The sequence below is a fragment of the Petaurus breviceps genome, unplaced genomic scaffold (genome assembly GCF_028583685.1).
Source record: "Petaurus breviceps papuanus isolate PSGF00001 unplaced genomic scaffold, PetGlider_PUasm1.0 90825, whole genome shotgun sequence".
Taxonomy (NCBI): Eukaryota; Metazoa; Chordata; class Mammalia; order Diprotodontia; family Petauridae; genus Petaurus; species Petaurus breviceps.
In genome coordinates, this window is record NW_027187353.1 from 1412739 (window position 1) to 1428135 (window position 15397).

At 46.6% G+C, this 15397-nt stretch overlaps 2 protein-coding genes across 2 annotated transcripts in view; one reads left to right on the plus strand and one right to left on the minus strand.

Annotated features, from left to right (window-relative positions):
- CDH23 (cadherin related 23) overlaps window positions 1-15397 on the minus strand; it is a 620897-nt gene that overhangs the window by 42142 nt on the left and 563358 nt on the right. Inside the window, exons 38-40 of the mRNA XM_069071099.1 lie at window positions 5565-5786; window positions 4932-5051; window positions 3406-3586 (exon numbers count right to left, since the gene is read on the minus strand). Coding sequence (XP_068927200.1) covers window positions 3406-3586; window positions 4932-5051; window positions 5565-5786 — 523 coding nt within the window. The remainder of the gene's footprint in view (window positions 1-3405; window positions 3587-4931; window positions 5052-5564; window positions 5787-15397) is intronic.
- Window positions 12822-15397, plus strand: part of VSIR (V-set immunoregulatory receptor) — a 39705-nt gene continuing 37129 nt past the window's right edge. The window contains exon 1 of the mRNA XM_069071100.1: window positions 12822-13768. Within this exon, the coding sequence (XP_068927201.1) occupies window positions 13693-13768 (76 nt within the window). The 5' untranslated portion in view covers window positions 12822-13692. The remainder of the gene's footprint in view (window positions 13769-15397) is intronic.

The following is a 15397-nucleotide window of genomic DNA, read 5'->3' on the forward strand; positions in this document are numbered from 1 at the left end:
AGCCCAGGCCGGGAAAGGTGAAGCTCTTGGTCAATCGCACAGGGAATGGCCCTATCAGGGAGGACAGGCTCTGCACCTGCATCTCTGACTCTCCCTAAGCCAACGTTCATTTTGTTCAGGCCCATTCGGCTTTGCACCAAACTCTTACTTTTCCCATGTCCACCATTGGTGACAGTTGGCAAGGTCCATGCCCTATCATTTTCAGTTTTTAGAAACTACCCTGGCTTGCTAGATTGACCACCCCTGGGGCTTTGAGACAAACTGGCGCTTAACCCAGGAGGCTAGAAGGGGTAATAGTTATTTTTTATTTTCCTGTTTGACAGCTAGGAGAGGGAAAGCAATTGGGAAGAAGTCACACAGCAATCTCAGTCTCAAGGCTGAGAATCGCGTCCTGGCTTCCCCCACAATCTCTCCTGCCTGTCTATTCTACCTTAATCTCCCACCCTTTCCCAGCCTGGCCTTGGGCTCCTCCTGCTCTGTCTGACTTTACAAGGACACAAGAGAACAGCAAACCTACAGCCAAGGTTCACAACAACCTCTCCCACGTCTGTGTCCCTTACATTCTTCCCACCTGGCCTCAAACCAGGCAAGTCCCTTGGCCCCTTCCGCCCAACAGCAAAAGGCTGCCAAGCTTCCCTGTAGTGCTTACGGATATTGTTTGGAGCAGGATTTCCTGAGCCTGATGTTCTGTGTCTCTAAAGAAATGGGGATTCCCACCTCCTACACATTCTTAGGAGTCTTCTAACCCTCCCCTTGCTCCCCAAAACCCTGCTGTCAGTGGGGTGGGGTGGGGAGGAGCAGGGGCTCCTCTCGGCACTGCTTGTTGGATTGCAGTCTGTAGGCAGGGTGCTTTTGTTCTGAGGTATGGGAGAGAAGCCAGCCCCACCCTTTTAGTCCCTAGTGGGGATGGGCAGATTGATGCTGGCAGCTCAGGTCGGGGTCATGCTAGGGAGCCAGCACAGGTCCACTACAGGGTGGACACTAAGCCGGGAGAAAGCAGGCAGTCCAAAGGTCCTCTAGCCCCAGAGCCCCGCTGGTGTATCTGACCTCCTCAACCCTTAACGACCTGCTGGAAACGGAGGCTTTTTAGCTGCTTAATGCCCTGCAAGGACCAGTCCATCTGAGTCATACCCAGATCAAATGTCAAATATCATATGATCCAAATGAACACATGGATGTGATTGACTAGAAATGACATCAGCTCTCAAGTATTTCCAATGATCTTATAATAACATTGCCTTACATTTGCTTAGTGCTTGATACAGTTTATGAACCTTACCCTGGGGCCCCTATGGGCCCATGGATAGATTTCAGGGGTTTGTGAACTTATTGTTATAATAACAATGTATTATTATATTAATAATGTCATTAACATTAATACAATTATTAATATTAATACATTTTTAATCATCTAACTGCATTTCAATAAAATTAGCTTCTTTTTCACTCCCCTGTATACATTAAGAACATGATTTTAAGGAGGGCTCTGATAGGGGACCAGGCAGTGGTATGTTGGTAAATGTTTAACAACTGTCTCTCCTGGAAAAAATTGCATGTACTACACACCTATAAATTTAATCTGCATTATTAACATTTTCTCCATCACTTCTTCAAATCTAGACAATCAACAAAACAATAAATCAAATTCTGATTTGTAGTGTCTGCCAATTGCAAAGGTATAAATGTTCACACGGAAAATTTAACTATTGGCTCTGTAAAGCAAGTACAATACGGCCCTAGCACGACCTTAGATCCAGGACACAGACAGCTAAGAATCCCCGGATTACAGAGACCATATAGTTACAGAGGAAAGGATATGGAAAGTGTCAGATTTGAAATCAGAAAAGCTTGGGTTCAAATCCTGTCGCTAATATTTACCAACTGTGTGATTGTAGGTAAGTCATTTCACCTAAGCCTCATTTTTCCTGGCAGGAAAGCCTACCTCATAGAGCTATTCTGAGTCTCAAATGAGATTATATACATAAAGTCAAATGCTTCACGAATTTGAAAGCAATAGATAAGTGCCAGCTACAACTGGGTGTCAGAAGACCTTGACTTACTGCCCAGCCCTCTCTTTGACACTTACTAGCTATGGGACCTTGATCATCATTTAACTTCTCTCTACCTCAGTTTCCCCACCTCTTTCCTCACAAATGGCAATAATGACATGGGTGCTACCTCCCTCACAGTGAGGAAAGCATCACGCAAAACTTCACCAGGTTAACCTTAAACCATGTAAAAGATGGGTGCTATTAATGGCACTGGGTTATATTTTTCTGGACTCTAACTGATTACATCATAAACATTTTCTGTTCTGCAGTCTCCTCTGGGGGATTGTATGAGTACTATTGAGGAAACTACTTGTCACCTCAAAAATTTGCAAAATATATTAATCCCCTCAAAGGCTGCTTTCTCCTTGAGGCCTTTCCTGATTTTCCCCACGCCTACAACCCCCAGCTAGGAGTGATCCTTGCCCCCTGTGAATTCTTATAGCCCTTTGTGTCTTTCTCAGGTCTGATCATGTTTGGTTTTATATTTGACTGTATTTCTCATTGCCTTGGGTAGATTTTAAGTTCCCTTAGTGAAGGGGCTGTCTTATTTATACGATACAGGGCCTAGAGAAGGGTGGGGAACCTGCGGCCTTGAGGGCACATTTGGCCCTCTAGCTCCTCAAGTGCAGCCCTTTGACGGAATCCAAACTTCACAGAACAAATCCCCTTCATCAAAGGATTTGTTCTGTAAAACTTGGACTCAGTCACAAGGCCACACCTGAGGACCTAAAAGGCCACATGTGACCTTGAGACCACAGGTTCCCCACCCCTAGACACTAGCATGTAGGAGGCACTCAGCAAACCACAGCCAGTTGAATTGTTGCCCCACTATCCTTTGGCAACAAGCAGGCCCCGAGGGAGCTTGGATGGGAGGTGAGGAAAGATCTGGAGCTGACCCAGCCTAGGAGGGGTGCTGCCACTGAGGGTTATCAGTTTTAGGGTTTAAAGCAAAAAGGGACCTTAGCAATCACCTACCAGCTGTCTGACTTCAGAAAGTCACTTAACCTCAGTTTTCTCATCTGTAAAATAGGGATAACATAGACACTACCTACCTCACAGGGCTGTTGTGGGGGAAAGTGCTCTATAAACCTTAAAGACAGAAATATGTGAGGTATTGTTATTGTTACCCTTTGCATCAAGATGTGGTTCTATGTGTTTGTGCATGGAATTTTTTGTGAACATGAGTTACGTGCTTATAGGCAAACAGGCAGAAGAGATTGCTCTTGGAGATATCACGAAAAGGGACAATCTGGGTTGTTTACTTACTGACTTGGGGACATCCACCTCCATGGGATGGAGGAAGGATGGAAGTAGCTCCCTTTAGGGCCCGTCCTAGTTCTGGAACATCACTCACCCAGAGGATCTCCAGCCACAATGCTGTATTCCACTTGTCCATTGGGACCTGAGTCCAAATCTCGAGCCAGGAAGGTCCACACCCTGGGTCCAGGCTGGCCTTCTGTGACATCGAAGGGCCCTTCATAGGCCCGGGGAAAGATGGGCACATTGTCATTAATATCATTGACATTCACCAGCACCTGTAAGGAGAATGGCAGCTTAGTCAAGGCTCACTCAGCCTGTGAAAACTCTCCAGGTAGTCTCAAGAATCCTGAAGTCCTTACCATGTTGAAGGGATAAATTCCTCAACCTTACCCTCCCTGGGTTCAACAAGGCAGAAAGGGCTGTTGGTACCTTCCAGGGCTCTGGAAGCTCCTGGGGTCAGAGAACAAGTCTAATTCCTTCTTGACTTCTTTTCAAAAGAATTTCACGTCCTTGAAGAGAATTGTCATATACCCTTGAGCCTTTTCTTCCAGAGGAAACATCCTCAATTCTTTCAAATGATTCTCCTATGGCATGGATTCAAGGGCCCTTTGCCATTCTGATTGACCTCTCCTCCATCTCATGAAAGTCCTTTCAAAATGGTGGTGCCCAGAATTGAATGTGAAACTCTAGAAGTGGTCTAAGTAGGGCTTTGGGACCATTATTTCCTTCTTCCTTGTAGTTACATTTCCCATGACATGGTCCGAGATGACATTAGCTTTTTTTGGCTGCCATATTGACTCATTGTTTCCAGTCCCCTAAATTAGCTTCTGACTCCTTTTTAGAAGAGCCTGTTGTTTAATACACTGCTGTCCAAGCATCCCTCCCAAACCTTGAGATTGATTTTTTGAACCTGTGCAAGACTTTACATATCATTACATTTCAGCTGATGCTATTCAGCTCAATTTTCTGACCTGTTGAGATCTTTTGGGATCCTGACTCTATAATCCCAGCTTTGTCAAAAAGCTTGGATTCTGGTTCCAGCAGTGGTACTCAGAGAAAGTAACTTAACTTCTCTAAAGCTCAGCTTCCTCGTCTAGAAAATGGGAATGATCATTACAGTCTACTTATCTCAAAGGGTGAGGATCATATGAGATACTTTTATAGGCATTCTGAAAACTGCAAAACACTGTTAGGTGATATTGATTTTGTTATTATTCCATTTTGAGTATCCTAACATCTATGATCTTCACAGAACAAATCCCCTTCATCAAAGGATTTTTTGTTCTGTAAAACTTGGACTCAGTCACAAAGCCACACCTGAGGACCTAGAAGGCCACATGTGACCTTGAGACCACAGGTTCCCCACCCCTAGACACTAGCATGTAGGAAAGTGGGGGTAAATAGAATTATTTCCATTTGACAGGTGAGCAAACTGAGTCCTAAAGAGGTTCAGTGACATTCCCAAGGTCATACAGAATGTCAAAGGTAGAGATAAGACCAGACATTAGATCAACTAGCCATGTGCTGTTTCAATGAGAGTATGATGGCTGCCCTTCACCCTTTCCTCATCCCAGTGGAGTTGCTGGGGACCCTTTTCAAGGAAGAGGAGTTGTCACATACCGTAGTAGTGGAAGTGAGACGTCGAGATGGGATAGGGCACTGGTCAGTGGCAGTGACAATTAGAGTATATAGGCCATGACTGATCTCATAATCCAGTTCCTTCAGAGTGCTGATGACCCCCTGGGGAGAGACATACAGGGGGTGATGATCAGGGGTAAAGAAAGCTGGGAACCACAGGGCTCTCTGAACAGCAGAGAGCTTGGGAGAGAAGTTGGGCTATCCCTTGAAGTGGGATGACTGTTACAGCTGACTGGGACAGCTAAAGGAAGGACCTGGGGCATTGGTAGACTCTAGGGACTGGGGAGAGAGCAACAGGAGAGATTTAGGCTCTCATGCCCCCCAGTCCAAGAGAGAAAGTGGAAAACGCCACACTGCTTCTCTGAATAGGTTCTAGCTGCAGGTTCCTCCCCTTTCCAGCTGAACCCCAGGATACATGTCTCTGCCCCTGGCTCTTTCAGACATCACAGATGTTCCCACCAGTTCCCTGAAGTCTCCCTTGTCCGTGATGTACACCCAGTGATTCAGCTTTTGAAACTTTGCCTGTCCCTGCTAGGCAGGGTTGTAACAACACCACGCTCTCCAAACAGGCTAGAAGATAGAAGATAGAGGTGGAAGATAGAGGGGGGCACTAACCATGACACTGTCAATGCGGAAGGTGTCGATGATGTTGCCAGCAATGATGGAATAGACGATGGTGCCATTGGGGCCCTCATCCAGGTCAAGTGCCTGGACTGTGATGAGGCTGATGTTGAGGGTGTCTGGGCCCTCATCTAGCAAGATCTCATAGCGTGGCTGTTGGAACACGGGCGCGTTGTCATTTTCATCCACAATTGTCACGTAGACATGAGTGGTGGCCTAGAGAGAAAGCCATGAAGAAAAGAGTCAAAATAGGGGCTTCTCAAGCAAATCAGTGAGTTTTCTCTATTGAACAAGAAATGAAGAGAGGCTCCAGTTCAGTAAACAAAAGAGCAAGGGAAATTCACCTGTAATCCCAGTCTACTTATCTTACAAAACTGGGCATGTTCTATCATTAACCAACAAGCATTTCTTTTCCATTTATTACTGGTCAGGAACTGAGGAAAAAAACAATTAAAGGTCTATAATAACAATGTTACTAAATATTATATAAAAAGTCTTATAAGCTAAAAGTTTTCCAGCTCTTTTCTAGCCCAGGCTGGGCTCATTCATTATGATATGGCAGTAATCGAAGGAAGGAGAAGTCACAGACACAAAACTTTGGAAGGCTACAAATGGACAGAAAAGCCTGTACACAGGCAGAGTTGGGTTATAAGGAGACAATGGGTCATGATACATTAGAGTCTTTAGAGTTACGGCACTAAAATGTATGGTATATGAATATAATGGAACATTACTGTGTCATGAGAAGTGACAAAAGAGATGGGAAGACTTACATGAATGGATGCATTATGAAGTGAGCAGAATGAGGGCAAGTGACTAAAGCACTGAAAATAAAAGCAGCTTTGAAAGACTTAAGAACTTTGTTTAATGCAATGACCAGTCACAACTCTAGAAGACTGATATTTCTTACCTCTTTGGCAGAGAGGTGATGGATTGTGGATGAAGAAGAAGAGATACATTTTTAGACACGACCAATGTATACATTTGCTTTGTTTGACTATATTATTTGTTTTAACGGAACGCTTAATTTTTTGAATAGAGAGAATTTGGGGGGGAGTGGGATAGAGTTGTAATAAAAGAAATGAAAAATGTTCAGGAAATACTTTTAAAAATGCACAGAAGAGAGCAGAAAGAACTACAGAGGAGAACCCAGACCATTTTATGTTTATTATATATCTGAAAAAAGAATCTATATGTAATCATCTTTTTCTGCTTTTCTTCATATATGGAAAATTCAGGTGTGTTGATGTTTGCAAAGTTTACAAATAAAAAAAGAAAAAAAAGAGAGCTGGTGATAGGCTGTTAGAGCAGGAAGATTGCTTAGAAATCATCTTGTTCAAATCTTTCATTTTGCTAGCTCCATCCTGACCTTTCCATCCTTCTTATCTCCTACCCCATCTTGGCCCAGGCCACAGTCTTGCTATTTCACCTATTTTGTGACTCAGGCCCATGACAGAACCAGTCAGCCAGGCAGGCAGAGAAGATATTAAGCATTGTCTATGTTTGAATGGAGACTGCACTTTAAGGTTTGGTTTTGTTTTTCAGGAAGAGGCCTAATATATTAGTCTTTAACTTTTTTAGAGAGTTACCTGGGCCATTAAAAGGCTAAGGGATCCATAGCTCTCTGTAAATAGCCCCCATTCCCCACCAAAAAAGATCTCTCTCACAAGCTGTTGCTGTGATGAATTTGTGTTATTAAAGATTCATTCTTTTGTGTTTTTGAAGGCTCTTCTAATAGTCTCTTACTAAAGTATAAATACACTGGGGAGTGAAAACCTTTGTCAACTAACCATTATTGGAGATCAGCTGAGAGTCAGCTAATGACTGGCTCACTCTGAATAGGGCACCCAATTTTGGTGGAGGGGTGGGAAGGTACTAGGCAAACTTCTTGACTTCCCAGGTTTGCCTTGGGCTGGCCTTGGCTGAGGACAAAGGGACAAAGGGGATTAATGAATACCCGCTCCTTCCCTCTTTTCCTCTCTCCAGAATGGTCAGAAAATTTGGACATCTGATTCAACTGACTGGTTAGGCTAACAATGACAAGACAACACTTAAAAAATATGCACTCTACTTAACCCTTAAACTCCACTGGACAGTAATTTATTTTTATTTCTGATGAATCAAAAGACACAGAAGTTTGACTTGTTGCTGGCTTATCCCTGCATTTGTGTGGAGTTGGGGTCCAAGAGCTGGTCATAGGATCCAGATGGCTGCTCACTTAAAGCTGAGAAGTGATGCAGTCATGGTATGACTTAATTCTAGATTTAAAACTGGGAGAACACTTGGAGGTCATCTAGCCCACACCCTCATTTTATAAATGAGAAAGCCATCCCAGAGAGGTATTTGCCCAAGGTCACCCAGGTGCTCAGTAGCTCCTTCTCTAGGACTGAGTACCCCAAAGTTCAGTCTGTGCCCATATTCCCCCACTGCTCACTCTGGACCTTCCAATGTTCCACTAGTTCTTCAAAAAAGCCCAAGCATTGGGTAAGTGACATGTGAGATTTCCTGTATGTTCCCCACAAGTTGGGCAATACTGCCCCCCACCCCTAGTTCCCAGCATCCCTGTGTCTTCAGACTCCGTGATGCAATCTGAAAAGGTTCTGTGGTTACCAGGGTGAGGAGGAAAGGTCTTCCCACCTTTCTTCCATCTTGGTGTCTGCCTCACCTCCTCTTTATGGTCCTTACTCAGACCTGACTGTCCATCTCGTGGCCTGCCTGAGGCCTGAGCTTTCATGGTGAGAAGTGAGACAGAACCCAAATTCCCTTCTCTCCAGGTCCTCCCCAGTCTTACTTCCTCCCTGCCTCTTCCTCTAGCCTGGCAAGAAGAGGGGTTGAGGAGGTGGAGACGGGTCTTTATTCCCTGCTGATGACTGAAGAGTGGGTGGACTCTGTCCCACCAGGTATGCCTCTTCTTAACAGGCTATGATCTATGTCCTCAGGACCACCTAGACCCCTCTTCATCTAGCATCAGAGGCCGCTGCTGCTCCCTCCATTTAAGGATTATAGGAACATAGATTTACATCTGGAGGCCATGGAGTCCAACTTCATTGTTTTACAGATTGAGAAAACAAAACTGAGACCTAGAGACATCAAGCAACTTCCCCAAGGTCAGACTGCTACCTGGCTCCAAGTCTAGTACTCTATCTCCCATATCACTTAGCTGTTAAGGGGGCAGTTTCCCCAGGAAACATGGACCAAAGGCTTAGGGCAAATTTCAGATCCATCTATTTCCCCATCAGCTCCAACCAGGAGGGAAAGGACAGATTGTAGGAAGCAGGGGAGGAGACTGAAGGAGGGGGGGGGGAAACTGAGGAAAGCCCCTTCCATTCCTGGCCCTGGGAACTGTATGGGGTTAGCATTATGGGGATTGTGTGCTGTAAGCTTGTGGGGGGGGGCTTTGGTGGGACACTTTTCTTGCAGGGTTGGTGGGAAGATAAGCCATGTCTCATCCAACTTCGGGAACAGTCCCCTAATATAGGCCTAAGGGCACCTGGAAAAGTCCTCCTGGGATTTGGAGAGAGGGGACAGAAGGGAAAGCTGGGCTGGCATTAAGAAGGAACAGAAAGCTGGGTAGGATGTGACAGGGTTTCTCTAGAGGCAACATGGCCGGCTGGCTACTTGGTAGGACCAGGTCATGAAGCTTGTTAGCAAGAAGGAAAGATAGCTATGTGGGGAGGCCCTTTATACCTTGATGAAGTGATCTCAGCAGAAAATTCTGGGGTTATTGAAAACCTATCTTTTTTACCTTGAAAGGAGCAGAGGTAAGTGATCTCAGAAAACATCTAGTCTACCCCCCTCTTTATAAATGTGCACACTGAGGCCTAGGGAGGCAAGTGCTTTACCCAAGGTCATCTAGGTAGTAGCGGGCATGATTTGAACCTAGATTCACTGCCCCTAGAACCAATGCTCCCTTGAAAAAAAATTCGACCTCTGTCTATATATGTATTATCTCTGAGCCCCCAAATCAATTCTAGACAATGTTGTCTTATTACATTTTTAGGTAGAACTCTGCTCCAGCTCCATAATGAACCCTGCACTGTCAAACCAAGCAAACATTCATCTGTTGAAAGAACCATATCCCTGAATTCAACCTTGAAGGTCAACGAGGAGATTCTCATTCACAATACTTGTAGAGCATTTAGTGCAGCAGTGCCTGGCACACAGTAGGTGCTTAATAAGTCCTTATTCCCTCTCTCTTTTCTTCCCCCCAGATTGGTCAGGAAATCGGAGATCTGCTTTAACTGGATAACAGCAACCACACTTAAATGTGTAATCTACTTAAGCCTCAGCTCCACTGGATGGTAATTTATTTTCATTTCGGATGACTCAAAAGGCACAAAAGTCTGACTTGTCTCAGGGTCATCCCTGCAGAGCAGGCAGAATTTGAGCTGCCTGGCTTCCTGGCTTTGGATCAAATAAGGAATTTACTAGGCAGATCTTGAAATAAAATAGCAAATTCTATCAGGCTGAAGGGCATGAACCAATTCCTTTGGGGAATACAAAGCTGAATGAAAGTATCCTTTTCTTGTGAGCAAATGAGTATAGCCTTCAGGACCTACAAGTAAAGCAATTTTAAGAGGTCACCCTAAGGTCACCTCTAGAGCATCCTGTCTACATTCACTCAATTAGAAGTCACACTTTCTCTTTCATCATCTTAATTTCCTCCAGAATAGTAAATCTTGGTTTATTTCTCTAGTTTACTAGATGATGGCTTTGTGAGAGAAAACGTGTGGTGTTACAGAAAGACCATTGACCTGGGTTCAAATCTTGCTTTTGTCAATACCGAGGACAATGTTGGGTGTTTTTTTTTATCCTCAGCACTTAGTCAACAGTGCCTGGCACAGAGTAAGGGCTTAATCAGTCTCTGTTGCCTGGATCCGGTGACCAAAAATAATTTTTTCTATTCTCTAGGAGGCTGGCTGATCATTGGTTGGCAATGTTGCAACATTGATGCCAGGGTTGTCATGTTAACATGAAAGATGCCCTCAACAACTTTGCAGGACCTTGGAGAAGGCTCTTAGATCTCAGCTTGGGCCCTGTAGGGGAAGATACCCTGTTGCAGAGAAACAGAAGTTCAACATAGACCACAAGCTGGCTGCCAGGGGGTGGAACAAGGTGGGACCAGACCAAAGAGGATGGTCGTCTCATTGGGTTCTAGGGTAACTAGGACACTCTTGTCTGCTCAGTAAAAAATCAGAGTTGTTTCTACCTGTGGAAAGAGTTTGAGTACTGTTACTTGGTGTTAGCTAGGCGGTGCAGTGGCTGGAGTGTTGGGCTTGGAGTCAGGAAGACTCAGCTTCATGAATTCAAATCCAGCCTCAGACACTTAGCAGCTGCATGACCTTAGGCAAGTCACTTCACCCTGTTTGCCTCAGTTTCCTCATCTGTAAAATGAGCTAGAGAAGGAAATGGTAAACCACTCCAGTGTCTTTGCCAAGAAAACCCCAATGGGGTTGTGGTGAGTCAGACAAGATTGAAGACAACTAAAACCCATTGAGGTTTTGCAATATTGTTTCAAGCCTCTGAGATGAGTTTGCATTTTCCTGATGATGAAGGCTGAAACATAAATTCCCATAAAACCTAAAACATCTGTAATATTATGGTTGAAAAAAGAATTGTAATTTTCCTTATAACCTTGTTGTTGTTTCAGTTGTGTCCAGTTCTTTGTGATTCCGTTTGGGGTTTTATTGGCAAAGACACTGGAGTTTGTCATTTTCTTCTCCAGCCCATTTTATAGATGAAGCAAACAGGGTTAAGTGACTTGCCCAGGGTCATACAGCTAATAAGTGTCTATGGCTGGATTTGAACTTAGGTCTCCTAGGCTCCAAGCCTGGAACTCTATCTCCTGTGCCATATATAAGCCTATTTATCTTCACTTTCCATCAGGCTTTTAGAGAATTAAGGGGACCTCCAGGTAGTCTTGCTTAGAGAAGGCCTTGAAGTCAGAAGGATCTGAATCTAAGTCCTACAGTCTAAGCCCATAGTGATCAATCATTCAGTATTTAAGGAGCACCTACTGCCTGCTGCTCCTTGGGCTAGCTGCCAGGGAGAGCTGAGTTTGGATAAGACACAGTCTCTGTTCCCACGGAACTCACAGGCCTGTAGGGAGAGGAGACATGGGTAGCCCTGTAACATAATCATCCTGGAGAAGTTCATTTGATCTATGTAAGAGAATGGGCTGGTCAGCACCATAGCTCCATCTACTGAAGACCTACAAAAGAGAGTTTTTGCTAGCTAAGTCCTTGACTCTAACAAATGGTTCAAGCTCACAAACTGATAGGATTTTATCCTTGGAAATGGCATTGAAGAAGAAGTCTTGCTATCTGCTTTGCTGCTGTACCCAAGGATTGGGGACCTTCCCATTTACCTTGCCCCTCAAACCTTCCATAAGCATCCTCTTCCTCATTAGAATGTGAGCCCCTTGAGAGCAGGGACTCCCCTATTTGAATCCCCAACACTTAGCACAGAGCTCTGTATATAATAAGCTCTTAATAAATACTTCATTCATTCATTCAAGGTTGTTATTAACTGGTGGAGGGGATCAAGGAAAAATTCCTGTAGGAGGAGGTTGGAGCTCAGAGCATCACATGATTATAGATTTAGTGGTGGAAGGGACCCTAGAGGACAGGTTCAACAACTTCATTTACACAGGAGAAACTGAGGTAAACAGGTTAAGTGACTGGCCCAAGATCATACAGCTGATAAGTGTCTGAGGCAGGATTCCAACCCAAGTCTTCCAGACCTCAAGTCCAGTACGCTGCTCTGTCTCTCCTTAATGCCAGCACATCCTTTGAAGTGGAATCATGTCACTGATCTAATGATTTATTATTTCAAAGGAAATCTGGGAAGGTTGCAAAACACACCTGTGCAGGGTCCAGAGATGCACCTGAACATCGCAGAATTCACTCCAGCATCTTGTCTGATCCTCCCCCGCCATTCTCCCTCCTCATCCACTGGACATTTGTGTCACCTATCCCCAGCCAACTTTGCCTAAATCTTTCCTCCCTACGGGGATTGTGGGAGATTAGTGACTCCTCCCAGAGACAGGGAAACCAATTTCTCCTCTGCTGGAGCTGGGGTGCTTCCACGTCTTATGCCTGCCTCAGGCTCCCTCCCTCCCTCTCACCTTAACCCCCTTCCCCTGGTCAGGAGCTACCTTGCATCGGAATGAGAAATGTACAGGACTCATCCGCAGCCCACTGTGAAGTAAGCAGGGCTTGTGTGCCGTAGTATGGGAAGCAGGAAAAACAACTGAACTTGGAGTCAGAAGACCTGGGTTTGAGTTTTCCCACTGTTATCTGCTAACTGTGACATTGGACAAGCGACTTCAACCTCTCCCGGCCTCAGTTTCCTGCTTTGTAAAATAAGGGGGTTGCATTCGACGTCCCCTAAGATTCCTTCTAGCTCGATGCTAAAGAGACCTGTGAGCTTCAGGACACAAAACCTCGGCCCTTCAGCCAACGTTCAATCTCTTCCCTTCCTGGCCCATCTTGTGGTCTCCTCGGCTTAGCCCCAAGTGCTGAATAACAGGATTCAAGCGATCTTGCCAGGAGAGCTGCTCATGAATTGATCCACAAGCATTTAAGCACAAGTCATCCAACTACAACAGAGAGACAGTGCCTGCCCTCAGGGTGCTTACAGTCTATCTGGAAGATTCTACAAGTAGACATTCGATACCTCTAGGTTTGGATGTATCGAGGAGTGGGGAGTTGTGTTCTGCAGTGTGTAAATATGTGTAGGAATGTGTGCCTTCCGCTGGACGTGGCTTGTGAATGGGTACCGCCCCGGTAGGCTCCCAGTTCTCCACACAAGCTGTCTTCTGGCTGAGCCCAGCAGCAGCGGCAGCGGCGTCGCCGGCGGCATCAGCAGCAGCCCAGCACCGAGGGTTGGGTTTCCCTCTCACCTCCTGGGGGTGCTGTCCCTCTCTATCCCTCACTCTGGCTGGCTGACTGAGTTGTAAGCGATCAGCCACTCAGAGAGGTTTCCTGCAAGCCAGGACAGCTGTCCCAGCTGCTGTCAGCTAAGTTCTCGGCTGCTGTGGCTCAGGGTCCCGTGCGGGGGAGGCTCCGGACAAGTCTTTCTCACTCCCCCCATAGGGAAACTCACTTTGAAGACCCCCAAGATGGGTTTGCATCCAGGGGCTGCCCTTGGACACTGGGGGCCCCTGCTCCTCGCTCTCTTCCTGGTTTCCTCCAGAGGTAAGCTCCCGATCTTTTTCTTGTCCCCATCACGAAACAGAAACCCACCCTGGGCTCCTGTTCAGAGCTGGGGACAGCTGTGAATGATGAGGCCGGAGGGAGAGGAGCGGCTGGGGGCCGTCCTGTCCCCGGAGCTGGGTCTCAATCCCATTTCTCCGGAATCTTTTGCCCAATAATGAAGCCTGAGAAAGGCTGAGGCTGGAGCCGCACTGGGCTGGGAAAGGGAGTCAAGCTGAGTCTTGCCGGGCGGGCGGGAGGGAGGACGCGCTGGATCTCGGCTCTGTAGGGTGGGGTTTGGGGTTTTGTTTTGTTTTGACTAAACCAAGGACCAGATGTTGACAACCTAAAGAGAAACCTTGTTATTGCCAGTTTGGGGAGGAGGGGGCTTACACGTTTAACCCCCTTTTCGGTCTGCAGTGGCGGACCTTGCTGTAAGTGGTCTTAACACTGTAATTGCAGGGTCCCTAGACTGTCGGGATGTACCGCCAAGCTTCTAGGCACTCTTCCGGGGGCAGCTGGAGGGAGGGGTCTCCTTGCCCTGAGGTCCTTTGGTGGGCTGGTCTGCTTTTGAGGAGTGTCACTGTTGGGTATGGTGCCAATCTTGGAGCGGCCAAGGGCAGTCCCTCTGGACGTTGCCGGGGCTGCAAAGCTTCAGCTGCTCCTTGGGATTCCGCGGTTATTCCGAAGGAATATTCCCCTGTCCGTGCCCCACCGTGAGGGTACTTCTGAACGGCGTGCGATGCTTGCCTGAGATGAGGACCGAAGTTCCGGGGGTCCAAGAATTACTCAGCTGTGGGAGGACGGGGAAGGAGATCCAGGAAGCTGTGCCTACCCTGTCCCTGTTGTAAGGGAGGTCGGTGACTCACGGTTAGGCGAGGAGAGCAGGTAGACAACACTCCTGGAGAGAGTGGACTATGGTGGGACCCCAGTGATCTCCGAGGGCTTCACTAGAAGCAGGGACCACCCCTCCATGCACTTCTTAGCCCAGCTCTCCCTCCCTGCAATGCCAAGCCTTCAGATGTGGCCAGAGAGCTGGGGGATTGAGGGGGGGACTTGGAAGGTGGGACTTCAGCTGCTATTTCCTTTGCATCTCCCTCTTTACCTGACACCTCTCTTATGCCCAGGGACTGCCCACAGAGAGCTCAGTTAGATAGGGACCAGCTAACCCCATGAAGAATGTCTCTATTCACCAAAGCTTGGTGGGACAGGTGAAGACTTTCTTGTTAGGGGCCCAAGCCAGAGGCCTGACCATCCAGGAGGGGCAAAGCCTGCCCTGGCTGCAGTGAGGCCTCAGAGGGGTTGGAAGCCAGACCAGCTGGATTTGAGGGAAGCTGGCAGGGCTGTAGAGAAAGAATGCAGGGAGGCCGGGTACAACCCCAGAAACAGCCTCACATATTCCACTCTGAAGGCAGCCTCTTTCTTATCTTTGTCCTTAGGAGGCCCAGACTCTGGGGGCCTCAGATAAGCTTGTGTTAGGGCCTCAGAGAGCAGGGAGAGGCACAAAAGTAAGGCTGGCAAAGGGGGTAGGCTGCAGCCCACTGACCCAGAGCCCAAGGAGGGAGAGAATGAGAGACCCTGCTCCAAGTGACAGCCAATGGGGGACAGTGTTGAGGAAAATAGAAGGAAAGA